The sequence below is a fragment of the Limulus polyphemus genome, unplaced genomic scaffold (assembly GCF_000517525.1).
Source record: "Limulus polyphemus unplaced genomic scaffold, Limulus_polyphemus-2.1.2 Scaffold744, whole genome shotgun sequence".
Lineage (NCBI taxonomy): Eukaryota > Metazoa > Arthropoda > Merostomata > Xiphosura > Limulidae > Limulus > Limulus polyphemus.
The window spans coordinates 351,668-378,740 of NW_013666354.1; the positions used below are offsets into that span (position 1 = coordinate 351,668).

The following is a 27,073-nucleotide window of genomic DNA, read 5'->3' on the forward strand; positions in this document are numbered from 1 at the left end:
CATTCATACCTGGTTCAGGTCTTTTTGGAAGAACAGCTACACTGCCTTCAGGACCAAAGTCTATCAAATTATCTGAGGTTGTGTTCTCTTTCTCTTCTGTGACGGCTGAAGATTTAGGAGCAGATGATGGTGTTGGTTCTTTTATTGCTGCATACTGTAATGGCTGTAATATGTAATACTTCTGGATTAATTTTCTTCATCAAAATAAAAGGAAGTTTATTTTTATTTCAGAAAGTTGCAATATTTAACTTTTCCACAACTACGTAATATGATATTAGTTTCTCTAAATAATCTTCTATACACTTAAAAATAATAGGAAGTCAGGTTTTAATGAATTTATTTTACTCTTAACATGAATTATGTTCAGGAAACAAAACCTTATATATTAAAAGTACTGAACTTCAGTAGTTCTGAAAAACAGTTCATCAATATTGTCAGTCCTAAGTTATAAAATGAAGATAAAAAAACCTCATTATACCAATTACAAATGTAACTTTAATTTTTCATTTTCCAATCTCTCTCTCTTTTAATAATTAATACTACTCAAAAAGAAGAAGCAAACCATATGAAAAGTGCATTGCATATATCCCTATAGATAAACAGGCTCAGCTCCATACATATAATAACAGCTAGGTACGGGCAATGTGCCCAGACTGTATAAATGTGGAGAACTCCAAAAGCTTGTTAGTAATTTGCATTTACTAACTACGTGAAACATTATACTTACGAGTTACATTTGTTCTGCTTGTTTAAAATCTAAATTATCAGTCTTATTTTATCTCCTAATATTACTACTAACAAGACCACACACGGCCAAATTTATTCTATTTCACTTACTGCCATCGCTCCATTCTGTGTAGCGGTATGATAATCAGGTAATGGAGGTACAGGTGGTGGTCCATCTGGTGGGATCTTTCCTGGCAGGTCATTATAGTACTCTGGGTCATCAGTGCTAGCCGATCTGCTACCATTGATTACAGAATTCTCCATTCGTTGGCTATGAAATAAAGTACTTTATCAGTATCAGGTTACTGACAATCTCGTTTCATGCTAGCGATGTTGAACAACTGCTATTATGGAACAGTTTTACTTAAAATACGTACTTTAAACAAAATCTGAGTACTAATGTGTTAGCAGAAATTTAAACTTCCAATGAGCATTTTTATCATAAAATTAATGATCATATTTGGTGAGTCATTGACACTAAAAAGATCACTGTATAGTTTTCTTCCCTCACTATAATATTTGGAAATATATTTCTCTCAAAAGTTTCCTAGTTAAAAGAAAAAACTATTCAATATATTACATTACACCATAATATCCCATATATAAAAGGCTGGACTGTAGAAACAAGAGAAAGCATGAATGATAACATTTCAGTATGCATGACTGGTGAACTAAGAGAACCAGTCACGTAGAAAGCACTACTGACAAAAGTTCGCTACACATTACTTGGAAACTAGGAGAATCACTCTGTAAAAAAAGCATGATTTCCAGTATTTCATTCTTTACTACTGGTAACCAAACAAAATTACATGTGTAACAAAAAGCAATATTTTATACTGCACATGACTAGTAAATTAAAAAAGCCATTCGGATAGAAAAGAAAAATTAAGAGTGAAAACATCACAAGCTGTAGACTTGTTTCATTGTAGACTTGTACAGAAGTAAAGTGACAAGCAATGAAGGCAGAATTGGCCTACTATTTCCAATATTATGGGTGCAAAACATAAACAAAATAATTTAGGTTTAGTACTAGAATTTGTGTACATTTGCTTTAAAATCCAATCTATGATCACTTTATTTTTTCTTTGATAGAAAATAACAATTATTATTTCTTATTTTAAGCATGAATTACTATCAATTTGCTTATACTTTAAAAAATTTAATTACTTCTACTTCTTTAACCCACTTTATTCTCCTGAAGAACAACAGTGAACTATTCAAAAGTGCTCAAGTTTTAGGTCTTGTTTGAAAACCATTACAACTTTTGTATATGATCCTGTGTGCTAACTTCTTAACCAGAGTACACATAAAAGTTAGGCTGAGAACATACTGTGTAAACCTGTATGGCTAATAGTTTTACAATACCACAATGAGCTTAAAATGTTTTGTATTAAAATGACAAAATAAAGGCCTAAATCAGGAAATTGTAAGTTCAAAGATGTAATATGAAGATTACCCGTCTTGAATATTGATGCTACGGGGAGCTCTACGGAGAAATTCCTTAAATCTAAGTTCAAAAGCTTGACCAATAGTAGTGATAACTTCTTGTGCTAAACCTCCACCACACTCAAGAACAAAGCATGCCCGGCCATACCGCTGGTCTTTTGCCACATATGCTATGAAATCTAATGTGTCCTACAGGGGGAAAAGAAAATAAATCAGAATATTACATAGATTTATAAAATCACTATTAAAATTATGTACATCTCAACAATCTGAGGAATATAAACAAAATGGTGCAAAACAGTGTACAGTACCAGTGTTATTATTCTTAAATTTGTTTAATGCAAACTGGAGTTTATTATGAGACATTTCTATAAATGTAAATAAAATCACTTTGACATTTAACCCTCAGTTAGATTTCTTGTATCTATTGTGTTTGTATACTTACAGCATCTCCTCCTGAAGCAAATGATATATTTGGCATTTCATGATTTACCACAACCTAGAAAAAAAAAACAAAAGTACTTTAGTATCTTGTTTAACGAAATTCTAAATTTTAAATTTCTTTTTCAACTTTAAAAGTAATAAAAAAACTGCTCATTCAGGTGGTTTCTATTTTTTGATTGAATAAACAAAAGTACATTTGATAAAATGGCAATACTAAGCCTAACTCCTATCTTTCCACCACCTACGTTTGTAAACAAAATCACACCTTTTGAATATTAATAAAAGTAATAATCGTTTAAAGCACAATTACTGATTATCACAAAAACAAAGATGTTTTGCTATATGTTTCACATACATTTGCTTGGGCCATCATCAGGCCAGTTAATTTTGAATTCTTTGCAGAAACTTCACAAAAGCTACATTATCTTCACAGGAGTGAAAAAGAATATTTTTAAAATTTTCATGTCACTTAAAAGCTTTGCTTTATAATTTTCTAAAAAAAATCTTAAAAGTCAAGAAACAAACCAGTAAACATGATTAAGGACAGTCAGAGAGAAAAAAATAACTAAGTTAGATAAATTCTAGTTTTTATTCAGGCTATTTACCTCTCCTGATTCCATAACGATCAAACTTAGGTAGGAACTGGTGATCGTCAAGTTGACATTAGAGCCAGCAAAATCCATGTTTGGTTTTTCTGCTAACATTCGGCTAATTCTTTTATCCACCTGGTGTAAGTAGCAAGTATTTTTTATTATTTAACCACTGTAAAGAAGTTAAATTTACTACATTTTCATATCAGATACTTATCAAAAAAGATGAAGACCGTTGTTTACAAAAAAAAACAACATTATTTATAGCTTTTAACAAATCAGTGACTTGTAAGAAATTTTCATGCTTTATTAAAAAAAAAAAGACTGCTAATTATAAACACTAGTGAAAAGGTCTAAAAAACAACAACAAAATATAAAGCTACCACAGATCTGTCTCAAACAAAGAATAAGAATATCTACTCTAATTAGATATATTGCTATACCTACCACTTAAAAAAAATCTAAAAATAACAAACCAAACTCAAGAAGTTTCTTCATATACCTTCACAAAAAATAAATGATGTTAGTTTTAACACTTTTGCCACAGAGATTAAGTATTCTGTCAAGTACTATTCGGAATAATAATAATTCAAAAATTAAAGATGACAGCAATTAATATAAAACATCCAATGAAATTTTGTTTATCATTTGTATCGTCTTTCCTTTTTTTTTTGATCAAACACTAATTTAAAATTATTTTAAAACACTTTAAAACAATGTTGTTAAATGTATAATAATCATTAACCTAAGAATAAGAATATTAAAATTATTATGAAAAGGCTTACTTTTCGTTTTTTGTCAACTGTCTTCAGACCTGCAGCTTCACAAACTCGGTTAATACATTCCCTAAAACAAGACAAAACGAAAAATAGTCATGAGACATTATTTTACTTAGATAATGAAAAAAAAAAAAGATTTGTTATTATTGAAATATTTATATTCTAAACATCATAAAAAAGTAGCTATTATTCATTCATATAAAATTTAGCAAAGTTACGTAGTACATTATAAAAGAAGCCTGTTAAAAATGTGATAAGTTAAGACTAGAGTAACCCAATTAAAATGACTGAATTAATTAACTGTTCCACTTCAAAATTTCTAGTAAGTTCACGCTATTAAATTATATTCAAAACATTCATTTGCAACAGTTTATGCTAATAGCAGTATTCAGAAATATTTTTGTAAGTTATTTTTTATTAATAAATTAACTATTCAAAATAACAAATGTAAAACTTCACCAAAATTTACTTATCCACAATATGATAGCTAGACAAAACTACAACATAGCAGTTTTTTTTTTCTCAGCATAATACTGTCACAGTATTCGGAGACATTACTGGTTCTTCAGTAGATTCAAATCCTTCAGGTGTTTGAATAACGTTATTAATTTTACACTGTAACTACTTGCATGCTCTTGTAACAGAAATTATCAGCATTTTAAAGTTTGATTATTAATCTCTAGATTTGGAAAAATAAGGAAGTTTTTTATGTAATACAAATTATCTGAATTTATTGTACACGTAAGATTTGCCGCTAAGTTAAACACACTGTACTCACCTTAAATTAAAATCATATAACAACAGTAATTAAGTACAAATAGAATATACTTAGGAAAATCTAGTTCTCACACAAACAGCATTCAACCACAGTTATTTCATTTGTGTTCCAAGAAAAATATTAAGCAGTGTTTGCATTTTGATTGGACAGAAATGTTATAGTAATAAAAAAAACACGAGGTGGCTTACTTGGCTATTTGAGACCTGGTATCAAAGTCTAAGCTTTTCATGGATGTGTTTACCTCCAGGCAGCCAACATACTGAAAAAAAACAATAAACATTATGTGGACTTTACTGTTTATCAATGTTTTATAACATCTACATATTCAAAATGCAATTCAAGAACAACTTGGCATTCCAGTGTTGGAATTAAATTTCAGTCTTCAAAGAACCACACACACAGTGTAGAAGACACAAAAGAATGATTTAAAAATTGTAACCCCACAAAAATCACAAACCAAGAAATAATGTTTGACAACTTAACAACTATTAATTTTGTTTCAAACCTGGCTTTTCAGTCTATTAATGAACCAATTTAGCTTACCCATAAATCATAAACACATACAATGAAAAAAACAAACAAAAAAAGCATAAGTTTCCAGTCTATTTATGAACCAATTCAGCTTTCCCATACATTTTAAACAGATACAAAGAAAAAACAAAAAGCATAACTTTCCAGTCTCGCATATAATTCTACAAACAATTAAGCATGCACATGTACCAGGTTACTTAAGAAATATATCAACTTTCCAATCTACACTATCCTACCAAAAGTCATGGGACATCAGTAGTTATGAATAAGACATCTTTATTCCAAGAAATTATTAGTGTGTTGACTTGCCTTTGACCTTAATGACTGCTTCAATGCATTGTGGAAGACTGTCTACTAATTTCTGGTAGAAAGCTGGTGGTATTGTGCTCCACTCCTCCTTTAAAGCATTAGTAAGCTCCATTACTGAAGAGGGCCTTCTTGGCCTTGCCCTAATTCTGCATTCCAGTTCATCCCAAAGATGTTCTATGGGTTGAAGTCGGAGCTCTGTGCTGCCAACTGCAGAGTTCCGACGTTATTCTCTTCAAATCACGTGTTCACAATCCTTGCTTCATGACACCGAGCGTTATCATGTTGGAAGATGTAAGGGCGGATACCATAAAATTGCCACAATGTAAGACTCAGCATTCATGGATCCATGCAATGCGATCAGTGGGCCTAGTCCATACACAGGAAGCACCCTCAGACCATGATACTGCCACCTCCAAACTTCACTGTTGAGACAACACAGGTAATAAGAGTTCTCCAGGCATCCTCCATATCCAAACACGTCCATCAGACTGGGAGAAAGTGTAGCATAACTAGTCACTCTACTGGACCAATTTCCATTGATCCACGGTCCAGGTTCGGTGTGCCTTGCTCCATGCCAATCGATGGTCAAACAGTTTTTCAGATAATATTTTAGTGATAAAAAGATTCACACATACACTATCCTACCAAAAGTCATGGGACACACCTCTGATTGCAGGAAAATGGATGTGGTGATGAAATATGCAAATAGTTTAGCCTGTAAGGGTGATCAGTGGTTTGCTCAGAAGTCATTTCAAACTTGTATGCAGAACGATAAGTATTCGGAAAGAGCTAACAATATGTCAAAGGGGAAGGATAGTTGGATGTCATTTGGAGAAAATGTCTTTACATGCTATTGCGCTACAATTAAACATGCCCAGGTCGACAATTGGTATGTGCTGAAGAAATGGAAGTCCGCAGGTGACAATGAGCCCAAGAAACGACCAGGCTGGCATAAAATACTGACTGACAGGAGTCAATGCACCTTGAGAAGGCTGGTTACCTCAATTTGACATCAGACTCTATAGAATCTGTTTGGAGATGAGAGCAGCCACAGGTAATCCTATAAGTGTTTCCATAACATGCCATGAATTTTCGTGGAAGAGCTGCAGCCCATAAGCCATTGATAACAAAAACAAATGCATCTGGGTTAAGTGTGTGCTCCTTTTTTGTTGTTCTTACCATATGTCGGGCATGTTTTCAATGTTATGATATGGTAACAAATAAATGGTGTGTGTGTGTGTTACTGATGAAGAGGTACACATTAGTGGAGAAAATGTTTTTTTTATCTTTTCATTAGCAATAAGGTATTCGTTTAATGTCTTCTTGAAAATGTTACTTCTTGTTACTTTTACTTTGCAGTTTATATACTGATTTGACAGAATACAAAAAAATTCAAGTAATCTCACGAAACCCAAAAACACAGGAGGTATAGTGTACTTGTAAATAAAATTCTGGTTAACCAACATAATCTTCCCATAACCAGACACACAATCCTTTCTTTAGAAAAAAAAAAGAGTGCCATAGTGAAAGATGTGTGGAGTATGGAAAATGATAATGAAAAACAAAGAAACATGGCTTTCCAATCTGAGCCATAAATGCATATAACATGTACACTTCTATCAAATTTGCACTGCATGTGAAATGAGAATACTCTCCATACCTTCCTGGTTATTTTGACTTCACTGTAGGCAGTAATGTATATATATATAAGCTACTATCAAGTACCAGAGAAGCCCTTTTCTGATACATGCTATACAGGTGCACATAATTCAATCAATATGAGTGTAACTACCACATGCCTGAATGCCTGACCTTGAAATTAGATAACAAGCATATGCTCAAGGTCACCTGTTTCACTCAAAGGGATCTCAAGGTCAGCTGTTGAAACTTACTATTAACCTGACATTAGTGCCTCAGCATGTTTTACCTTTCACTACTGGTATATAACTTTTAAACTCTGAATATTTATTACTAAGTGATGTTTAAATACCTCGCGAGTATAATCCTATGCTCGGGGGGAATGTTCCTGTAAAAGGACTTAATTTTTTTTACTTGTAGCTAGACAGAAGATCTCATTACGACACCTTCGTAGAATAGTTTGCATTGGTAAAGATTTCAGTTTCCAGAATCGAATAATACAGAGAAAAAAAAATGCAATAGATAACTTACATTTCACTAAAAACATCATTTGTTTCAATAATACTAAACCAAACAAAATGAGTACGTGTAAATGTAGCTTGACATATTTCAGTAACAACGGATCAAAAACAAAAATTAATGTGAATCCATTTAAAACTCAGTACAAAAGCTTCCTGCTGAAACTGGCTGGCAAGGGCGAAGGACTTTTTCATTTTAGCTTCGCCACACCTCCGAGCCTGCCAGCTGAAGAAGTCAACGGCACCTACTGTGACACGTAGGCAAGGCATACTTTACGACTTCCGCTCGCCCTTTAGCGGCTACAAGGCACGTGCTTAGAGCACATAGGTCAGGGACAGAATTAGACACACACAAGTACATACATAGATAATTCTAGAAAACACTTTCTTCAGACCCACAGCTCAGCAACAGGAACAGTGTAAAGCCGTCTTCGTTACACTACAAAAACGCTGATCAATGGGCGAATACTTACTGATTCCAAAAACAACAAGATACTTGGTAGGCCTTGTTTCTAAAATCTAACTTCTACCGTGACTTCATATATATATTTTCAGTTCCTGTTTATTACACTGTAGAAAACATCTTATAACAGACATCCAAGGGAAACTTAACTTGCCATCATCAGGTATTTTACTGCATATCATCCATCTGCGTTTAGATAATTTTGCTTCACAACTTCCAACGTTTACTATATTTCGTCCATAATCATCCTTTAATCTTCCTTGTATGAACTCCACAGTTTGCTTATAGGAGATGAAAAGTCTTGAGTTTTCTTCAATTACCTTTACTTGTATTTCCATATATTTTTATTTCAGTCCTTTTTTATCGGGGGTGTAGCTAAATCGATTGAGCAACTGGGGTCCCAAAAATATTTACTGTGTATATTACACGTCACACATAAAAGAGAAATTTAAGAGGTTTTCTGGTGCGAATTCACCATATGATCATCTTGTCTAATACACGACTCCCCCATATACTACTAACTGTATACTAGATCTATACAGATTTACTTGTTAGTCACAAACTATTTAAAATCAGCACTCTCTGCTTTATAGTTATAGTTTCAAAGACAAGAAACTTCTATGTCCATCTCAACAAAAAAGTGACAGGGTGGAAAAATGAAAAAAATGTCACTTGTGAGACGGCATCAAATTGATGCTTTGTTTTATCCACATGCTGTTTGTATCATTTCAATAACTCAGGTTTTTGAAAAAAATCAACTAGAGAAAATACATGTTGAATCGCAAAGTTTTGTATAACGTATGGCAATTTACTACATTAGAAGCACCTGATCAAAATGTAGTATCCATGCTCTGATATACATATAACCCTTACAAATCATAGTTTGATATAAAAAATTGCAAGGCTGAAACTGAATTCATAAATGTGGACTTCTTCCAAGCACAGCAGTAGGCATGGAATTGAAAATCTATTATACGAAAATACATAGTTTAGGCTTTTTATGTACAACACCGAGGAGGTTTGTTTTTTTTTGTTAAGCACAAAGCTACATAGCGGGTATCGAAACCCGGTTTTTAACGCTATAAGTTTTAAAACATACCGCTGAACCACTGGAATATATATATACCCACCCGGTATATATAAAAAAGAAGTTTCATCCGTACCTCCGACTTATACGCCTACACAATTTGACTGAATTCAACCAAACATAGTATGTTCCCTAAAGCGCCCCCCCCCGGGGGGATTATGTGTGTTCCACACCTTCGGTTTTTTTTCTTACTAATTTCAATCAAACCAAGCATATACCTTTACGCTCTCTCTACGGAGTTAAAAAAGTGGACTCTGCGTTCTGATCAGAACCACCCCTCTCGGAGACTGACATAGGGTGTTTAACATTTGGGTTTACCCCCTCCCCCTACCCTCAGTGTCACTCTCCATGGTCTTCTGTATTTCACGTTGTTAGTCCTCGGGAACTATAACTACTATGTCCGGTGCATTAGACAAATACGTCAACTCATATAATATAAACCTATGTTATATGGTAACTTTAAATGTGTGTCCTAATAGTCAAAACTGTTTTTAATTGGTGTTGAGACCAGCAGCTTTTTGTTAAAAGCACAAATGAACTAAAAACCAATTTACAAAGATATACAGTTAACTACCAAACCGGTTTCGTCGTAAATAGTCGGGTAGGTACCTATCTATTTTTGTAAATTGTTAGTTTGTATTTAAGTTGTGCTTGAAAAGGGTATTAATCTTAATATCATATTTTTAGGTAGCATAAAGTACATCAATCAGTTTTATTATTATTATTAAATGCTCTTTATTAATAATTATATTTTGGGTTCAACCTTCACTGTACTTATAATTAGTTCACCTCATGTTCATTTCTTTGTATTCACATTCCTTCATCCATCAAAAAATTACTAACTTTTACGGGTTTTTTTTTATAAATACACATTTTTCTAACTCACAGATTCGTGAAAATTTCGTTTGCTATTGTAATTTGAAACTAAGCTAAATGTACAGTTATATATATATATATACACACACACACACACGTACAAACCAGAATTTTATTTTGGAAAAGATCTAACAAGAATTAGTTTGTTTTCTTTCTTGTGCACCGTACTGTACGCACGATCGTGAAATAGTAAAACCGATTAAAAATATAATACTGCGGAAAAAACGGAGAGTGGCTCTGAGCATAATGACATGATTGTGTGTTTGTTTAAAGTTTTCGCGCAAAGCTGTATGTGTTATCTCCGTTAACCGTCCCTGATTCTGAAGTGATAGACAAAAGGGAATTAGGATTGTCTAGTCGATAGTACTAACTGCCGATTCTTCTCTGATGGAATAGTCGGGTTTGACCATCTATCTTTTAACGCACACACGACCCCAAAGTGCGGAGTGCATTCTTTAGACAAACGGCTACGAACCTTAAATCTTCGGTTTCGCAGTCAAGGAACACACTATTCAATAGGCCAAGCCCTAGAAGTAAATTACCACAAAAACGAGCTCAAGAAAATGATGCAAGTAAGATAACATAAGCACAATATCAACTAGTACTTTTGCTCAAATTTGTCATTCTAAAATAATTTATAAACGGTATTCTTCCCAGTACGACTTACAGTAACAGTGGTTGCTTTATTTCCTGATGACTGCCTTTATAGCAACTTATTCCGTAATCATAGCTAAATAACTATTGAATTGATAACAACAACGAAATTATTAAAACAGGAACCGTTGTCTTTACTGCACCAATTATCAAAGTACTTTATAGACATAACGGTATTTTTGGTTGTACAATAAGCTATAAAATAACAATCACTGTAAAACGCATAAATAATTGGTCTTTCCTGTTAGAATTCCTGTGGAATTCCGTTAATAATGGATTGACTCAAAATGACGCGGATAAAGTTTGGGGGATCTAAAACACAATGTCACGCACATATCATGTGTGAAAAATTCATAACCACGATGTCATACTCATAATTCATTTATTTTTACATATATCTGAACGTCAGTTTTTGTAATCTGAAGTTGTTCGGTGTTTATTTTAGCACGTTTTCGTCGATCTATTTACATCACGTAAATTGCCAAATAATAGGAACTATTTCGCCCGAACCCACAACATTTATATCTAGAATGCGTTGTGTTTCCTTACAGGATACATTTTGAGGCTTCAGAGATCAACTTCACAACACACGTGTCTTAAGTATGTAAATATTTACTTGAAAATGACACCAAATTCACCCTGTTGAAAAAGTGTCTGCTGAGTAAGTAAATTTAATACAAAATTTGATGCTGCTGAACATCTAGTACGATTTTAGGGGAATTTTCTATTCGTGATTTTTTATCTTTAAATATATATTTTTTATTAGATATATCTGCATTTATTTGGATCTTGGGTGAAAGGCGAAGTGACGTCGTCGTATTTTTTAAGCCTGAAATAACAAATGAGGTATGGTCATAGAATTCCGTTATTAGACTAACTCAAAATGACGCGGAAAAAAGTTTTGAGGATCTGAAAATCAATATTTTGCACATATTATCATTTGTGAAAAATTAATGACACCATGTCTTACTCATCATATAACGTTAAGCAGATCGCTTTCACAACTAAAATAAAAAAACGTTCATAAATACAAGTTGTCAGTCCGTGATGGTTACTGTGAGATGTGCAAAATATTTTGTTTTCGGATATTCGTATAAAGCTATATAACGGCTATCTGTTTCTAATTTCGACTTAATAGACTAGAGGGACAGGTGATAGTCAACAACGCCCACCGCCAACTCTTAGGCTACTCTAATCGAATAGTTGGATTTTGACCACCACTCTCTAATAATGCACTCTCAGCATTAATGTGTGTAGCGCGATTTTTATTTTCAGCAACGGGAATCGAACCTGTGACCCTCAGCTCCATAGTCCAGCACATTAACTATTAACTACTAGTCCAGCTCACTTACACAAAGATATTCCAGAATATGGAAAGAAACGCGGCATATATTTTAATTTTGTTTAATTTAAATCAGTTAACGTTTCCTCTTTGCCAGAATAGCGCAACGGGAAAGAATTGTGAGCCACTAAAAAACGCCGAAGGTCCACATTTCTGTTCTTCACTTCAAACAACAATTTATAATCATTTTTAAGAAACGTTTAATCACTCATGTTTTTTTTTTTAAAGTGAAAACAAAAAATACCCATGTACAGCAAACTCGTGTAATAAAATTCTTCAGACCCATCCCGCACATATCATAATAAAAAATTTACAGTAATTTCAATGAATTCATCCGGCAATACAAGGGATAATAAATCGAACTAGAAACGTGCCTTCACTCAGTTTATACAATATTATTAACAGATAATTAAAAAAGTTAACTAAAAATCACTCAGATATATAAGTAACAAATCAAAGTGAAGGGTGGATTAGCAAACAGATGGTTTAAAATTTCCAAAATGCAAACTGTAAAACAAGTACACTTATCTGCAGATATTACTACAAACAAGTTCTCTTCTAAACCATCTGTCTAACCTGGTGGGAAAATAAATGTCGTGACGTGTACATACGTCAAGCCATCATCTAGCATATTGTGCTTTATACTATTGGATGTTTAGTTTAATTTATCGTAAAATGTTATCACACTTCCTCGAAATTACATGTTGAACATCGGTCAGCTATAATAAATACGAGGTTCATTCCTCATCAACGCCCTGTTCTGTAAATTTTAAATATTATGGTAATTGTGAACCACCGCCTACGAAAATGCAACGAAGAAACGCCTACATTTGCTTTGTAGAATTACTACCATGATTCTGACTCTTAACCTATGACTCAACTCTAGATGTAAGTTACGAAGAAACTGACCACAGATTTGCGACCTCCACGCGAAATCATTTTTTTATTTGCTGGTATGTTGTTCTTTTTTCGTGTAAACTCTTAACCCATAACTTCTATAAAAGGGATCTCGTGTTAATTCTTCACGCGCTAGCCCATGACCCCCAAGATGCGTTTCTAATATACATTCGAATTTATACTTCAGAGAAGACGATCTCTAACCTCTTTACAGCAGCTATATTACTGGCATTATAGCCCTTAACCATCATTATTCACCTATATGTAACTGCTTCCCACGTATTATATTCTAACGACGACCCCTAACCTATGACCTCCAGTCCTGGCTGTAAGGCTAAAAAAATATAAAAAAATCAGACTTTACTAAATATAAATATTTATATTAATGTCTCAAACTGGATATAAAAAAAAGTGAAATGTTAAATATATTTTAATGCAATAACAAAGTATTCTCTTTCAGTTTAAGTTTGGAATCCTAAAAATAGCAGGTTTAGGCGTAGCTTCTTCCACTAACACGTAGTTTAAATACGCAGGATTTTTACTGAAACAAAAAAAAAAAAGGAAATAACTAAGGTCAAAAGAAGTGGAAAAACACAACCTAGCTTTTGACTCGGCACACGTACACAATAAATAGGAGAGATTTTGAAAGTAACTGGTTTAGGAACAGCAATCATCGCTATAAGGAAGAAAATAACATCCACATACCATGACTGACATCACTATGATTAACTTTGTCGTTATGTCAAGAAAGTTCACAGAAGGAACCAGTGACTTATTGAGTGAGGTCAATTGTACGAAGTACGTAGATGAGTCATTACATTTAAATTCAATGCAGTCGAAAACGGAGAAATATACGTCATCGAATAAATGGGTTGATAATGAGTTCCTTTTATGTAGTTAATCAGTTAACCGCTGACCCCAACGCTAGTCATTACCTTCCTAACCAAGGGAATTTCATATAGTAATTATAAACAATATTGTATTTTAGGGCCTGGTGATTAGGGCACTCTTCTCGCAATCTTTGGGTCACAGGATCGAATCCCTCACCGAATATGCTCGCCCTTTCAGCCATGGCGGCGTTAAAATGTTACGGTCAACCCCACTATTACTTGGTAAAGAGTAGCCCAGGAGTTGGCGGTGGGTGGTGTTGAATAGCTATCTTCCTTCTAGTCTTTCGCTTCAAAATTAAGAATGGCTAACACAGACAGCCCTCGAGTAGCTTTGCGCGAAATTCAACAAACAAACAAACAAAATACTGTACTGTGGTCAGATACAGGAATGTCCTAAAAAGCACATTACAAACTTAGAATGGACGTTAATCTCTGATTCAGTAAAGTCTAATAATAAAATGTATTTAGTAACATACATTTTGTTTCTTTAAAAATCACAAGCACTATCAACTAAACTACTGAACTGATTTTTGAAAGTGTACAGATAGTATAGTTTCTGCGTTAACTACTTCATATTTCTGCTGTCTATCGATTATAAAACGAAGGAAAACCAATTAAGACATTATAAAGATGTGGTAACAACAACAAAAAGGAAACAGACTAAATGTTGGAAACAGTTGTAAACGTACACAGTAAGGAAACCACTGCGATATTAGGTAATCTTCCATATTAACCAAGTCAAATACAATATATATATATATATATATATTACAGGCAAACTCGCAATAGTCGTCATTTGTTAGTAAAGGCAAAGTAGCAATATTTCCTTGAATATGATCCATAACTATATTCTTTGTTTTTGTTTTTTTAATTATGCACAAAGCTACACAAGGGCTATCTGTGCTCTGCCCACCACGGGTATCGAAACCCGGTTTCTAGCGTTGTAAGTCCGCAGACATACCGCTGTGCCACTGGGGGGCTCATAACTATATTCAAATTCGGTCTAAATTAGCAAAAATCACAATTTGCTGACGAAAAAAAACCTCACCAAATCTGAATATCACACAATTAATTTTGCATTTTAGTACCAATATTCTCTAATATCGTGGTTGTCATCCTGCGGTGTGCGAACCCCCTAGGTATCTATAAATATGGATAGCATGCTCAAAAGGTGGCCCATATTATAGCTAGAAACGATGCAACGTTCGATTAAATCAGAATAATGCTTAACATGAAAATGTTAATAAGTGACATATTTATGTTACTATCTCTTTTAATTTTATAAACTGCAGGACCGGGTTCCCTATCCGAGTCGGGGGGGGGGGTTACGCGAGATTGTCTTTGGTTCATGAGAATCACTACTTAAATACACTGCTTCAATAGGCTGTGTTCATGTTTGCCTTGAACTATAATTTTGTTTTGCAGATAACCGATACAGAAAAAAAAAACGTTAAAAAAGGATTTCCTGGTATGTAAACTATAATGACTCTTTGTGTTGGAAGAAACGTAAACTAAAACCACACACACAAATGCTTATATATTTAGCAAGACATTAATGGAGAGAGAAGGGGGGGGGGGTTATCAGGCCAAATGTATACCTTTCCTTGTAGGGAGCTGTACTCACAAGACGTCGTTCGCTTTAAGGGAAAGCCATGTTAAATAGGAAAAATAAAACTGCTACCACCAAATACGTGACACCAGACGCACGTTTAACATATAAAATCAGATTACACAAGTGTTAATATTCGATGTTGAATGGGGATTTCTTTCATAACAAAACACGATTTTACAATGCTGATAAATTTTCAGTGACATAATAAAAATTAACATATTTATAAGAATATAACTATAGTTAAGGGTTACACATGAAAAAAACAAACATAAATTAAACCATATATATATCTAAGAGTTTGAGAACATCAACGTATAATAATATAAATCAATCATGTTTCAGATATAAACTAATGTTTTTCTGTTCCTTAAGTACTTTACTTCCTGTTGAAAAACTTTGATTTGATGCAATTACGACATTAACGAGTTTTACTTTATATCATTAAATTCTATGTTTGACCGCCAATCCACAAATATTAATACGGTCCTGCCATCTGGTTATTTAGTTCCGGAGCTGCAGGTGAAGGAAGTGGTGGGGCCTCAACATCTGATTTTGGCATATACACCCAGGAAACATAAATATATTCATGGAACCAAAAACACCGAACCAAAGCTATGAGATTTTTCCCAAACGGTTTGAACGTCACTGGTCCAAACACGTGTGTCAGTGTGACATGCACAATGTATATGTGCGTGTGATCTGTTCATTCAGACAAACTAGATCTTACAATACCATCTACCACGTGACCATCACAACAGTAGAGAAACAAGGTAGGGGGAGTAAAGGGGGAGGCCGGAAGTCCATGTGTAAGCTACAGGCACGGCTGCCGGAAGGAAGCCTACTTCCCGTCCCGTTAACCAACACATGGGGTGGATGTTTAGCCAAACCGTATCAGCAGGATACGAAAGTGGACACAAAAACCTTTTGTTTGGCCTTCTGCTATAGCTGTCCGGTCTGAAAGCCAGAAAAATCACAGCCGGTCTACAACTACATACAAATTTCTGGATTTCTATAGGGTCACCAGACAAAACAGGTCTACACAGTCCTTCCAGACTACTGTATATGAATCCGCCACGTAGTTATATCATCAGACGTTTATAATGATATCTTTTCACCCTTCCAGATACTTCCTGGAAGTTCCTAATACAGTGAGTAGTCAACTGGAACTCCTTCTCACGATGGATATCTCGTGAAATTAATGTACACATCTTACAATCTCTCTCTCACGTACACTATATAGCGTGACCTGCTAATAAATTAAATCATTGTTTATAACTCCAAAGCTTTCACACACACACAAATGCATATATTGTAGTAGGTTATTATTATTGGAAAATAGTTTTAGTAATTGTTTATTTGACAATTACGAGGTATGTTTCTAGCCCTTAACTTTGTATTCAAGCTACTTCCTCTACTTACACACAACACACATAGTGGGATTCAGAAGGTTTAGAATTTGAATATCAGTTTAACTATAACAGTCCTTTTCAATAAGAACTGACTAATAAAAATATAAACATCTAAAAATTATTGGCATTATTATTAACTATCTTGAATCAGCTAAAAGTTTACATCACTTTAATATAAAAACACAATTAATAAATTATTGATAAATTCGGATAAAAAATGAACTAAATGACTGAAGCTAAGAGATATATATATATATAATAAATAGAACGCAGTGAATCATCAGTTCTGCATTCTCGCTAATATTGATATTTTCGACAGTAATCCCGATAATACCACAGAACGAGACTTGGGTTAGCCCCACATCCATATACTAAGCTTACAATAGAAACTAATATTCATAAGTGTAAAAGATTAATAATAATAATACTTCAAAATGTGTTCAACACATACAACCAATAATATTAATGTGACTAAATTCAAAGAAAATGAAGTATTTTATTTCTTACAGTATTTCCACTAGTATACATCGATAATTTGTTTAAATATAGCAAAGCTATTATGATTTGTTTGAGCGCAAAACTGCATAATGGGACATCTGCGCTTTTCAAACCATAGGAATCAAACCTCCGTACCTTAGTGTTATATGCCCTCAAACTTAGCGCTGAACCAAAGTTCCACAATAATGTTATCTCTTTGTTAAACCATAAAAAATAACTTCAGCCGAGTATAATATTTTAAATAGTTTATCACATAGATTATTAAACAATATTTATTAATTTGAAAAATATCGAAAACTCCAAAGGAGAAATTGAGGCTAAATACAGGGTGGTCCAAAATTATTTCTCGTATTTTAAAATTTAATAATTAAATAACTAAAGAAATACAATCATGCAATTTTTAACATCTTGTAGCCCAACTCTAACAGTTTTTATTGACATGTAAGTAGACTGTTACTTATACACCATTAGTGGCTATCAGCACGTCTAACTGATATTCGATTTTTGTCTACGTTCGCTGCAACATGTTCACAGTCACAGTGGCGATGGTGTCCGCTATCCTGGTCTTTAGTTCTATGACGTTTGCTATAGGTGTGCGATACACGATGGCCTTAACATACCCCCAAAGAAAGAAGTCCAGTAGAGTGATGTCTGGCGAACGCGGAGGCCTAGGAATTGGCCAACCCCCTGACCAATCCATCGCATTGAGCCTCTTTTTGTATGGTTGCCATTTTACTGGGTAACACTACCCACTAGAGAGGGGGAAGAAGACAACAACAAAAACATGACGATAAAAGCTGTTTCAGTTGGGCTACAAGATGTTGAAACTGCATGGTTGCATTTCTTTAGTTATTTAATTATTAAATTTCAAAATAGGAAAGATAACACTGTAATAATACTCCATAAAGCATTTACGGCTGTCATCAATGAAAAAATCAACCAATTATACGACGCACATTTACGTCTAAACAATAGGTTTTAAAAGGGAGAAATTTATAAACAATATTTTGTATTTCATAATGTCTAAACGTTTCAAGTATAGTTATTAACAATGTTTACAAGCTTGAATGCACCATCCTATTAACTTTTAACTCATGAGTTACTTTAATTTCCAACCTCCAACTCTGTGTGATTCCAAAAGAGTTGAACTCTCATTACTCGAACAGGAACTGGTGTGTTACACGTTCTTTTGGGATCATAATGCGCATAATCGTTGTCATCACCTCCCGTTTTTTGTTTATACATTCTATTAAATATGAAGATAAAGTATATACCCCCCCCCCCCAATGTGCAACGTAAACGATAAAAACAAATAAATTAGGTATATATTGTGATTGATATGATTCTACGGTTGGTTTAAAGTTACACTAGTAATTAAACACATTTCGTTAAATATACAAAAATGCAACTTATGAAAAAGTTTAACTGTATTTGTCTGGTTATTTTCGAAGTTATGTATTGATAGCACAAAATGGGTTAGTGACAAAGAAGCCCGACTCCTTTTTAAAAAAACGCGTAAGGATGTAGATAATTTTACACCTTACAATCTGTTAGTTATATAGTACAAAATATAACTAATATTAAAAAAAACAGGCATGCAGATATTTTTTGTTGGAATGTTTGCTTAGAAATTGAATCAGCGCCATCTAGTAGGCACAATTAATATTCATTATTGTCTAAAGTTTGTAAACTTAAAAAGTTTCTAAAAATATTAGAAGTTAAAATCACGCAAGACAGACTATAAAACTTATTACTGACTGCTGCTTACGCACAGGGTAGGCCATTACGACCTCCTCCACAAATAACTGAAAAGTAAAACAAGAAATCTTTCTCAAGATGTAAAGTAAGAAAAAATACAAAATTATTATTGTGTTAGAACCTCACAGCTTCTCTTTAACTACAAAATCTACACTGGAACATCATAGCATATCATATATTACTAGCTTTCATCATGCTGATACACACACATATATATATAAAACACTGCACAATACCTAAAATTCTAGCCAATCAGGTAACAATACATTGTATGTGAAACGTGACTAACAGGTCTTATTGTTTGCAATAACAAATTTGTTGCATGTATCCTTTACTAACTGAAATCACGTGTCTTAATTTATATGGTGTTGAAAATAAGTCTGACAAAGATCTATATGGACCGAATCGTTTCACAATATTCTCCACGTTAAATCAATTATTCTTATATTTTGTAGCAAATTTGATAGCTTACATATTTAATTATAAATATGGCATATATCACAAAACATAATATTGTAATAAATAAAATATGAAAATAAAAATATAACGTTTACATTTATAAAAAAAAAAAAAAATTTTCGCTTACCCTTATTCCATAGCATATACCGCCATCTCTAATTTCTTGATCTGGATGGAGCCAGCCTCGGGGAGGTTTGTTGATAAAATTGTCGGCACCACCGCTACTTGGATTCACACCACCGGCGGAACTCGTACCACCTCCGCCTGCCCAGTGGATCCTCACGCGGCTCATGTTGTCGATCCTATGACCGGGCGGATCAGAGACTTGGGACAATGACCTGGGGAACCGAGTGTAGCGGTCCGCAAGTTCTGGCCCCTGGTGCGCCGAAATGAGCCCCGCTGCCTTACGAAGGGCCTCCTGCTTTTCAATATGTCTTGTGTTCTTCGGTTTGAAAGTGAGCAAGAACTGTGAAGACGCTGGTGAGGGCTTAGGTCTTGGCAAGGTAGCGGCTGTGTCCGTCTTTCGAAACGTCCGCACCGACGGTTTACCTATGGACACATGACAATAATCATCTTCTTGTAAGTTATGATAAGCGAAGGGAAAACACTTCAACATTGTCACCAGCACACACTTAAAACACGAAATTTAGAAGACAACAAGGGCAAGTAACCCTAAGATGTCGACCACCATCAAGTGGCCGATCATCATAACGTCAACTACAACTAGTTCGCAAGGTCGACTCAAGGAAAAACGCAGAAACACATCAGTGCAGATGTAGTTCTATCCATTCAGGTTCCCGTAACCTAGACAACGGGAATAGAGACTGCAGCAGAGTGGACGCCCACGCTCTCTGTAGTCAGTCTAAATCTGAATGAACGCGGCTCGCGACGCCTATTGGGACAGGAAGTGAACTGCTCGAGTTCGTGGCTGTGGCGCGTAATGACGCTGGAGCAAGGGCATGCACGGAAAGTGGCCCGCTATTTCACACCAAATTGTATCACTCTACATACATCTACTGCGCACAGTGCGAGACATATGTCACAGTTTTGCAGGATGTAAGTAAATGAACCATTTCCTACATCTATAGGTTGGGTGTGTCAATAGATACTGAACACGAAGGAAGGATCGTTGTGGGAAAGTGACGAGCAGTTTTAGTGTGCGGTATCATTTTACACCACTACCAATGTTCGCGCTTTCTATAAAGGCATGCCTTATAAACAAAAGCTTTGGAACACAGTCAATACAATTTAATCTTTTATATAAACAATGAGATATGCATGACAGTTTGCGATTTCTGCAACTTCAAAAGAAGAAAACACATACAAATGAAAGTTAACGTCCACGAGATTGTCGCTATCTGCCGGCCGTATCGTATGTTAAAAAACAACAACAGGTATTACGTACAAAGTAGGTTTTGTTACCGTTGGTAATAGTTTTCGTGTTCATCTATATCTTTCTTTAGGCATACCTAACAAGCGAATCAAATTTATTTCAATACGATGAAATTAGGGGGAAAATGCGTGGGTAATACGTCCTGTCCAGTTTATGCATTTTGCTTCGAGTAATTAGAAATACAAAAGCACATATTGAAGTTATATTATATATATTTACACACACACATATTAACTTCAAGTTTAACCATTTTCAAACGTTTGATATTCTATATACACATGTAGTTACATAGGGTGGATCAGGGGTTTAAAAGTGAGCAGGTTATTTTGTGCTCGATGAATTATTATTTCAAAAGAAAACAAAATTGCGCTAACATCTTACGTGATATACATATCAATGTATTTTACGCCGCAGTGATGGGCCAATTTTAAGCCTGTATGCGCTTTGGGTACACATAACATTTCATTTTAAAGTGTGTGTATAATCTTTTCTATATATTTATACACCGATCTACCTATTTTCAACATACGACCCACTACCAAATCATACACTTCTATGAAAACAAAGTCAACTTTACGCACTAGCATAAGTATGTCTTTGTCCCAGATTTTTTGTTGTCGATAATTTTACTTTTCATGTAACCTATCCCATATTTATGCTAGTAACAGGAATCAACTAAACATAATTATGTCTTTTGGCCCTACGTTTATCAAAATACATCTGACCTTGCTTAACAGTATGTGTAACTTTTTTTTTGCGTTACAACGTTGTCTCGAACGCTACAGAGGTATTTTTCTCGAGGCTAAATATAGTAATATTTTCTTTTTTTTTTTTGGACCGGAAGTCGGTGAGAGAAGTGCTGACCTCTACTTCTCTAGATATACTGTTTAGTAAAAATTACAGCAGCGTGTATATGTAATAAGCAGTCCTTAACAGTACCTACTAACAACAACAACAACATCCGTACTTTCCCGAAAATTTATATATTTACGTTACGCTTGAGTTGCGTCTTGTAAAGGAGCAAAGCAAGAAATAAAATCTTTTAAGTTTAATACGTTACGAACATTAACTGTCACATGTTGTGTGTGTTCGCAGTACATATTTATCACTCGCTCTTAACGTGTCTCATCTACGGAAATACTTTGTTTTTTATCTACTTAAGTAGGTACTCAACATGATGGAAAACTACATGTTGAGGAAGTATGCCTCGTTTGTGAAGAGACGACGACTCGCTACGAATTAAACGGTGTCGGTCACTCTTCTGCCATGCATGGCCAGACAAAATCTCACTTTTTAATTACACAAAATTGAGCTACACTATTTAAGATTAAAAACAACACAACAAGGAGACAGCAACAATATATTTATGTAGCTCTAACGTACTGGTAGCGGTCTCGGTTTCCGTTGATAATATTTCATTCTTTTTTTCATTTGTGTTCAAACTTCTACGCATCTAATGCAAATAGATTCGGTTAAAATAACATTCATGTAGCTCTCGAAAAGTTTCTTTTTTGTTTGTTTGTAACCACAAGGCAAAAAAAATTATCATAATAAATCAAAATATGTACAAGTACACACAATGTCAACCACACATACAAACCGGAGTAAACCAGATGTGACATAATTGCCAATTGTACTGTGAAGTTATATCAATAAATTTATTTTTATAAGTTGAAAAGAGCTTCATCAATATGTTCGGCTATAAATATACACGTTTCATGATTAATATAAAAATTATATCGTCTATCCATAACAAAGGTTGGTTTGTTTGTTAAAAATCGCGCAAAGCTATTCGAGGGCTACCTGCGTTAGCCTTCTCTAATTTAAAAGTGATAGATTAGAGGGAAGGCAACTAGTCAACACTACCCACCGACAACTCATCGGCTACTCTTTTACCAACGAAATGTGGGATTGGTCGTACATTATAACGACCCACGACTGAAAGGTCGAGTATGTTCGGTAACGGGATTCGAACTCGAGACCCGCAGATAGCGAGTCGAGCTCCCTAACCATCAGGCTCTCCATAATAATTGTCAGCGTTTTCTTTAAACTGGATTTATTTTTCGGAACTTTTCCCAATTACCGTGTGTGCTACCCTACCATATATTATAGTACCTGTTCACGATCTAAAAGTGCATTACACGATAGGGCCCTTGTCAATAACTTGTGATCAAAGTAAGCCACCTACACGTACAGATCGGAACTAAAAATTACAAAATTATTTTTATATTCCTGTCTAACCAATAGAAGCGAGCAAAGTCACAAAACAATTTTAATGAAGATTAGAATGGATCTGGATCCACCAGTTGGGTACCCTCGCTGTTAACGATGATTACCGCCCCACCTGATTTTAAGAAGAAAAATAAGTGTTCGTTTGTCATATGTATAACCAAATATGACTCAGAAACACTGACACAAGAAGATCAACACACAAATGTTGCACTAGTAGATATCCCGTGTAGTTATAAAATCCTAGCGTACACACACAGCTGTGGATAACAATATACATGAAACGTCATTCGTAGTCGTCGCTGACCTGGTTAGTTTGATGTATACTAAATGTGATAAGCGTTGCAGTTAGCACATGTAGGTTATATCTGTTAAAAATGGATCGCTCGTGGGAAGAGTACGTCATTATTAACTTTTACGAATTCAGTTACTTTAAACCGTTGAAGCATACTATTGTGATTATAATAAAATTAAACTTCTTGGGAAAATGTGAACATTTAAACCTAAAAACTACAAAAACACTGTGTAAAAGAATACGATGATGTCAGTTGCAGATCAGCTTTTTATACGCTTTTTATTTATTTTTCTATACTTGTTATAAGCGCCACATTGCTTATGGAGAAAACACGTTAAAATTTCTGCGAGACTACTTGAGTATATTAGAAAACCAGAAAGTCCTATTTTAAGAAGTTCTTATAAAGGGTGGTCCAAAATTTTCTCTCCTATTTGAAAATTTAACAATTAAACAACTAAAGAAATACAATCATGCAATTTTCAATATTTTGTAGTCCAACTCAAACAGTTTTTATTGACGTCAGACTGCTACGTGTGCACCATTAGTGGCTCTCATCACGTCTAACTGATATTCGATTTCAATTCACGTTCGCTGCAACATGTCCACAGTTACAGTGCCCGCTGTCCTGGTCTTTGGCTCCGTGATGTTTGCTATAAGTGTGCGATACACGATGCCCTTAACATACCTACTAAGAAAGAAATCTAGTGGAGTGATGTTTGGCGAACGTGGAGGTCACGGAATTGGCCCCGACCAATCCATCGCATTGAGCCTTTTCCTGTACGATTGCCACTTTACGGATCAACACTACTCACTGAAGTGAAAAAAAAAGGACAAAAAACACGACATTAGACACTGAGTTAGGCTACAAGGTGTTGAACACCGCATGGTTCCATTTCTTGAGTTATTTAATTATTAAATTTTAAAATAGGAATGATAATTTTGGATCATCCTGCACATTCAGTAGTGTTTTATTCTTAAATGAAATGAATAATTTTTATTAACCGTCTGTATGAGTGACTGAAATGCTAAATTCGTGAAAACAGATGTGTGGAAAAGGAAATCAGATAAAGTCGGATGAGATGATGCAATATCAGTCTCAGCTATTACATTGATCTGTTGTTAGAGGTAGACGCTCTCGGACTGTACGACTGGTTGCAGCTTTGTGTTCGAAAACCTAAAGACTAGTTGAACCAGTCGTTCAGAGATCTTTTGATACACGTCATTTAAAAAAGTTAAAAAAAACAACAAGAACTACAACATTCCACTGTCGTGTATGTGCACATAAAAAAAGAAGTATCACAATTATCCCTTAATCAAACAGACACGCAAAAAAAAAAAAAACGGTAGTAAAACCACTGTCTAGAGTGAGCCTAATGAAGTGTTTACCCGAAAAGTCGCAATAAATATGTTGGACGTAGATTTGATTTGATTTTTGTATGGGTGTATGTGAATGAAATATCTTCACAACGCAGATCGGGCGTTCAAGTGATTAAAATACTTTGTTAAGGTTTACAACTAGACACAAGTATACATTTATTTAATTAAAATAATCCAAGGCTTTCAACAACCTTAAAATAGCATTTATTGCAAGCTTAAATCATTGATTAAACCGACCTACTTAACGACTTAGAAGAGAAAAGGAACTGCAAACTACCTTGACGTCTTTTTTTATCCATATATTTCGTGTGTAAGTTGGGTAAATTCCGAGAAGTTATTACATTTACACGGTGAACATGCGTCTGTATACCAACCTTTCTTCTGAAGCTTTCAACCATAACGAATAGTTAAACCTCAACTAACTGCACACAATGTGTTCTAACTCTTCTTAGGCTGTATTTCATTACCTAGCGAATTGAGTTTAGCAATAATTCTTCTAAATCCGTTCAAAGATAACAAGGAAGAACAACCAAAATTTTGACACAAATTTCATTTTAAAAAAATAAACCACCAACAAATGTAATTCAAACAAACAGTCACGCATGCATGCGCATTACCTTTAAAATAAAGACTTTGGGGAGGAAATGTTCTAATGACGTTAAGGATAACGGATTGGTTTGTATTTCGCACAAAACTATTCGATACCTGCCCTAGCCGTCCCTGATTTAGCAGTGATAGACTAGCGGGAAAGCAAATAGTCAACACCACCCACCGCCAACTCTTGAGCTACTCTTTTACCAACGAATAGTGGGATTGACCGTAATATTATAACGCCCCTGCGGCTGGAATGGCTAGTATATTCGATGAAGGGGATTCGAACCCACGACCCTAAGATTATGAATCAAGCGCCCAAACAACCAGGCCTAAAAATAAACGACAGACCTAATAACTACAACCGAGAGACAAACTCAATAACAAGGTTCAAACGAGAAGACTTATTATAGGAACCTCACCTAATTAGACAGAAAAACCTTAAAACCTCGAATACGACAGAATTTACAATTCTGTTGTACTGCAGCTGAAGTTTCAATACAACTACTACACGTGAGATACACAAATACTAGGAAAATATAGCTTTCCTTACTGAAGATGCAAATATTTTGCAAATGAAAAATAATTTTCAACTAGTTGGTTGGTTGAGTCGTTGTTGTTAAGCGCAAAGCTACACAATGGGCTGTATGTGCTCTGCCCACCACATGTATCGAAACTCGATTTTTAGCTGGGGGGGGGGCTGTCAACTAGAAATGCCAACATACCTTACAATACATACGATAGTCAGTATCTGTGTAAATACATATACTGACAATAACAAAACTTCGCTGGTTAACTTCTGAGCAAATAAGATATATTTCACGTATTGTGAATCAAAAGACTATTACTAACACCCACCTTGTAATATTTACATATGCAGACATTGTCTATAGGTTCAGAGCTACCTATTAAATACATAGCAATTTTTTCACCTTTTATCCCTGTAATATAAAAATAATAAAGTAACAAAATCAAAATCTAGCTTCTTCAATCTAATGGGTTTTCGCGAGGTGTCTTTGTGAAAAATCTTTTATGTCGGTCAAAACCTCTGAGTATACTAGAAATTTTTAACTCTGTAATACCAGAAAAAAATATATATAAACACCAAATTGTCTGTTTCAGCCTGTAGGGGCTGTCGCAAGGTGTCGTTTTGCAAAGTCTCACTCAGATTTATCATAACATAATGGAATGGCAGACCTAAGCCCTAACTTTGTAAAACATTTTTAATATTGAGCCCTCTAAAATCGGAAAAAAAAGACAAATTTCCCATCTGCCTTCTTCACTCTGTTGGACTGGTGGAAATATGTGGGAACTGCAAGCCAAGATGAGTGTTTTTAGCCGCGACATAACGGCTCACAGAATAGCTCTGAGTTTTGTTTTTCAAGTAGAAACTTTTAGCTTATAGCTCCGTCATCTCTTGACCGATTTGAGTTCCAATTACAGTTTTGGACTCAGGAGGTCAAACTCTTTTGATTGGTATATTT

The 27,073-nt window shown here is 34.6% G+C and overlaps 1 protein-coding gene across 4 annotated transcripts in view; it reads right to left on the reverse strand.

Moving 5' to 3' along the window:
• Nucleotides 1-27,073, reverse strand: part of LOC106460297 (SHC-transforming protein 1-like) — a 52,554-nt gene that overhangs the window by 2,265 nt on the left and 23,216 nt on the right. For 3 of the 4 annotated variants that reach the window (XM_022386991.1, XM_022386989.1, XM_022386990.1), the window contains exons 3-10: nucleotides 19,832-20,253; nucleotides 4,952-5,022; nucleotides 3,992-4,052; nucleotides 3,222-3,341; nucleotides 2,618-2,671; nucleotides 2,183-2,361; nucleotides 838-997; nucleotides 10-163 (exon numbers count right to left, since the gene is read on the reverse strand). In XM_022386991.1, coding sequence (XP_022242699.1) covers nucleotides 10-163; nucleotides 838-997; nucleotides 2,183-2,361; nucleotides 2,618-2,671; nucleotides 3,222-3,341; nucleotides 3,992-4,052; nucleotides 4,952-5,022; nucleotides 19,832-19,996 — 964 coding nt within the window. In that variant the 5' untranslated portion in view covers nucleotides 19,997-20,253. Of the gene's footprint in view, nucleotides 1-9; nucleotides 164-837; nucleotides 998-2,182; nucleotides 2,362-2,617; nucleotides 2,672-3,221; nucleotides 3,342-3,991; nucleotides 4,053-4,951; nucleotides 5,023-19,831; nucleotides 20,597-27,073 lie in introns of those variants that run through there. The other variant, XM_013919991.2, reaches the window with a different exon arrangement.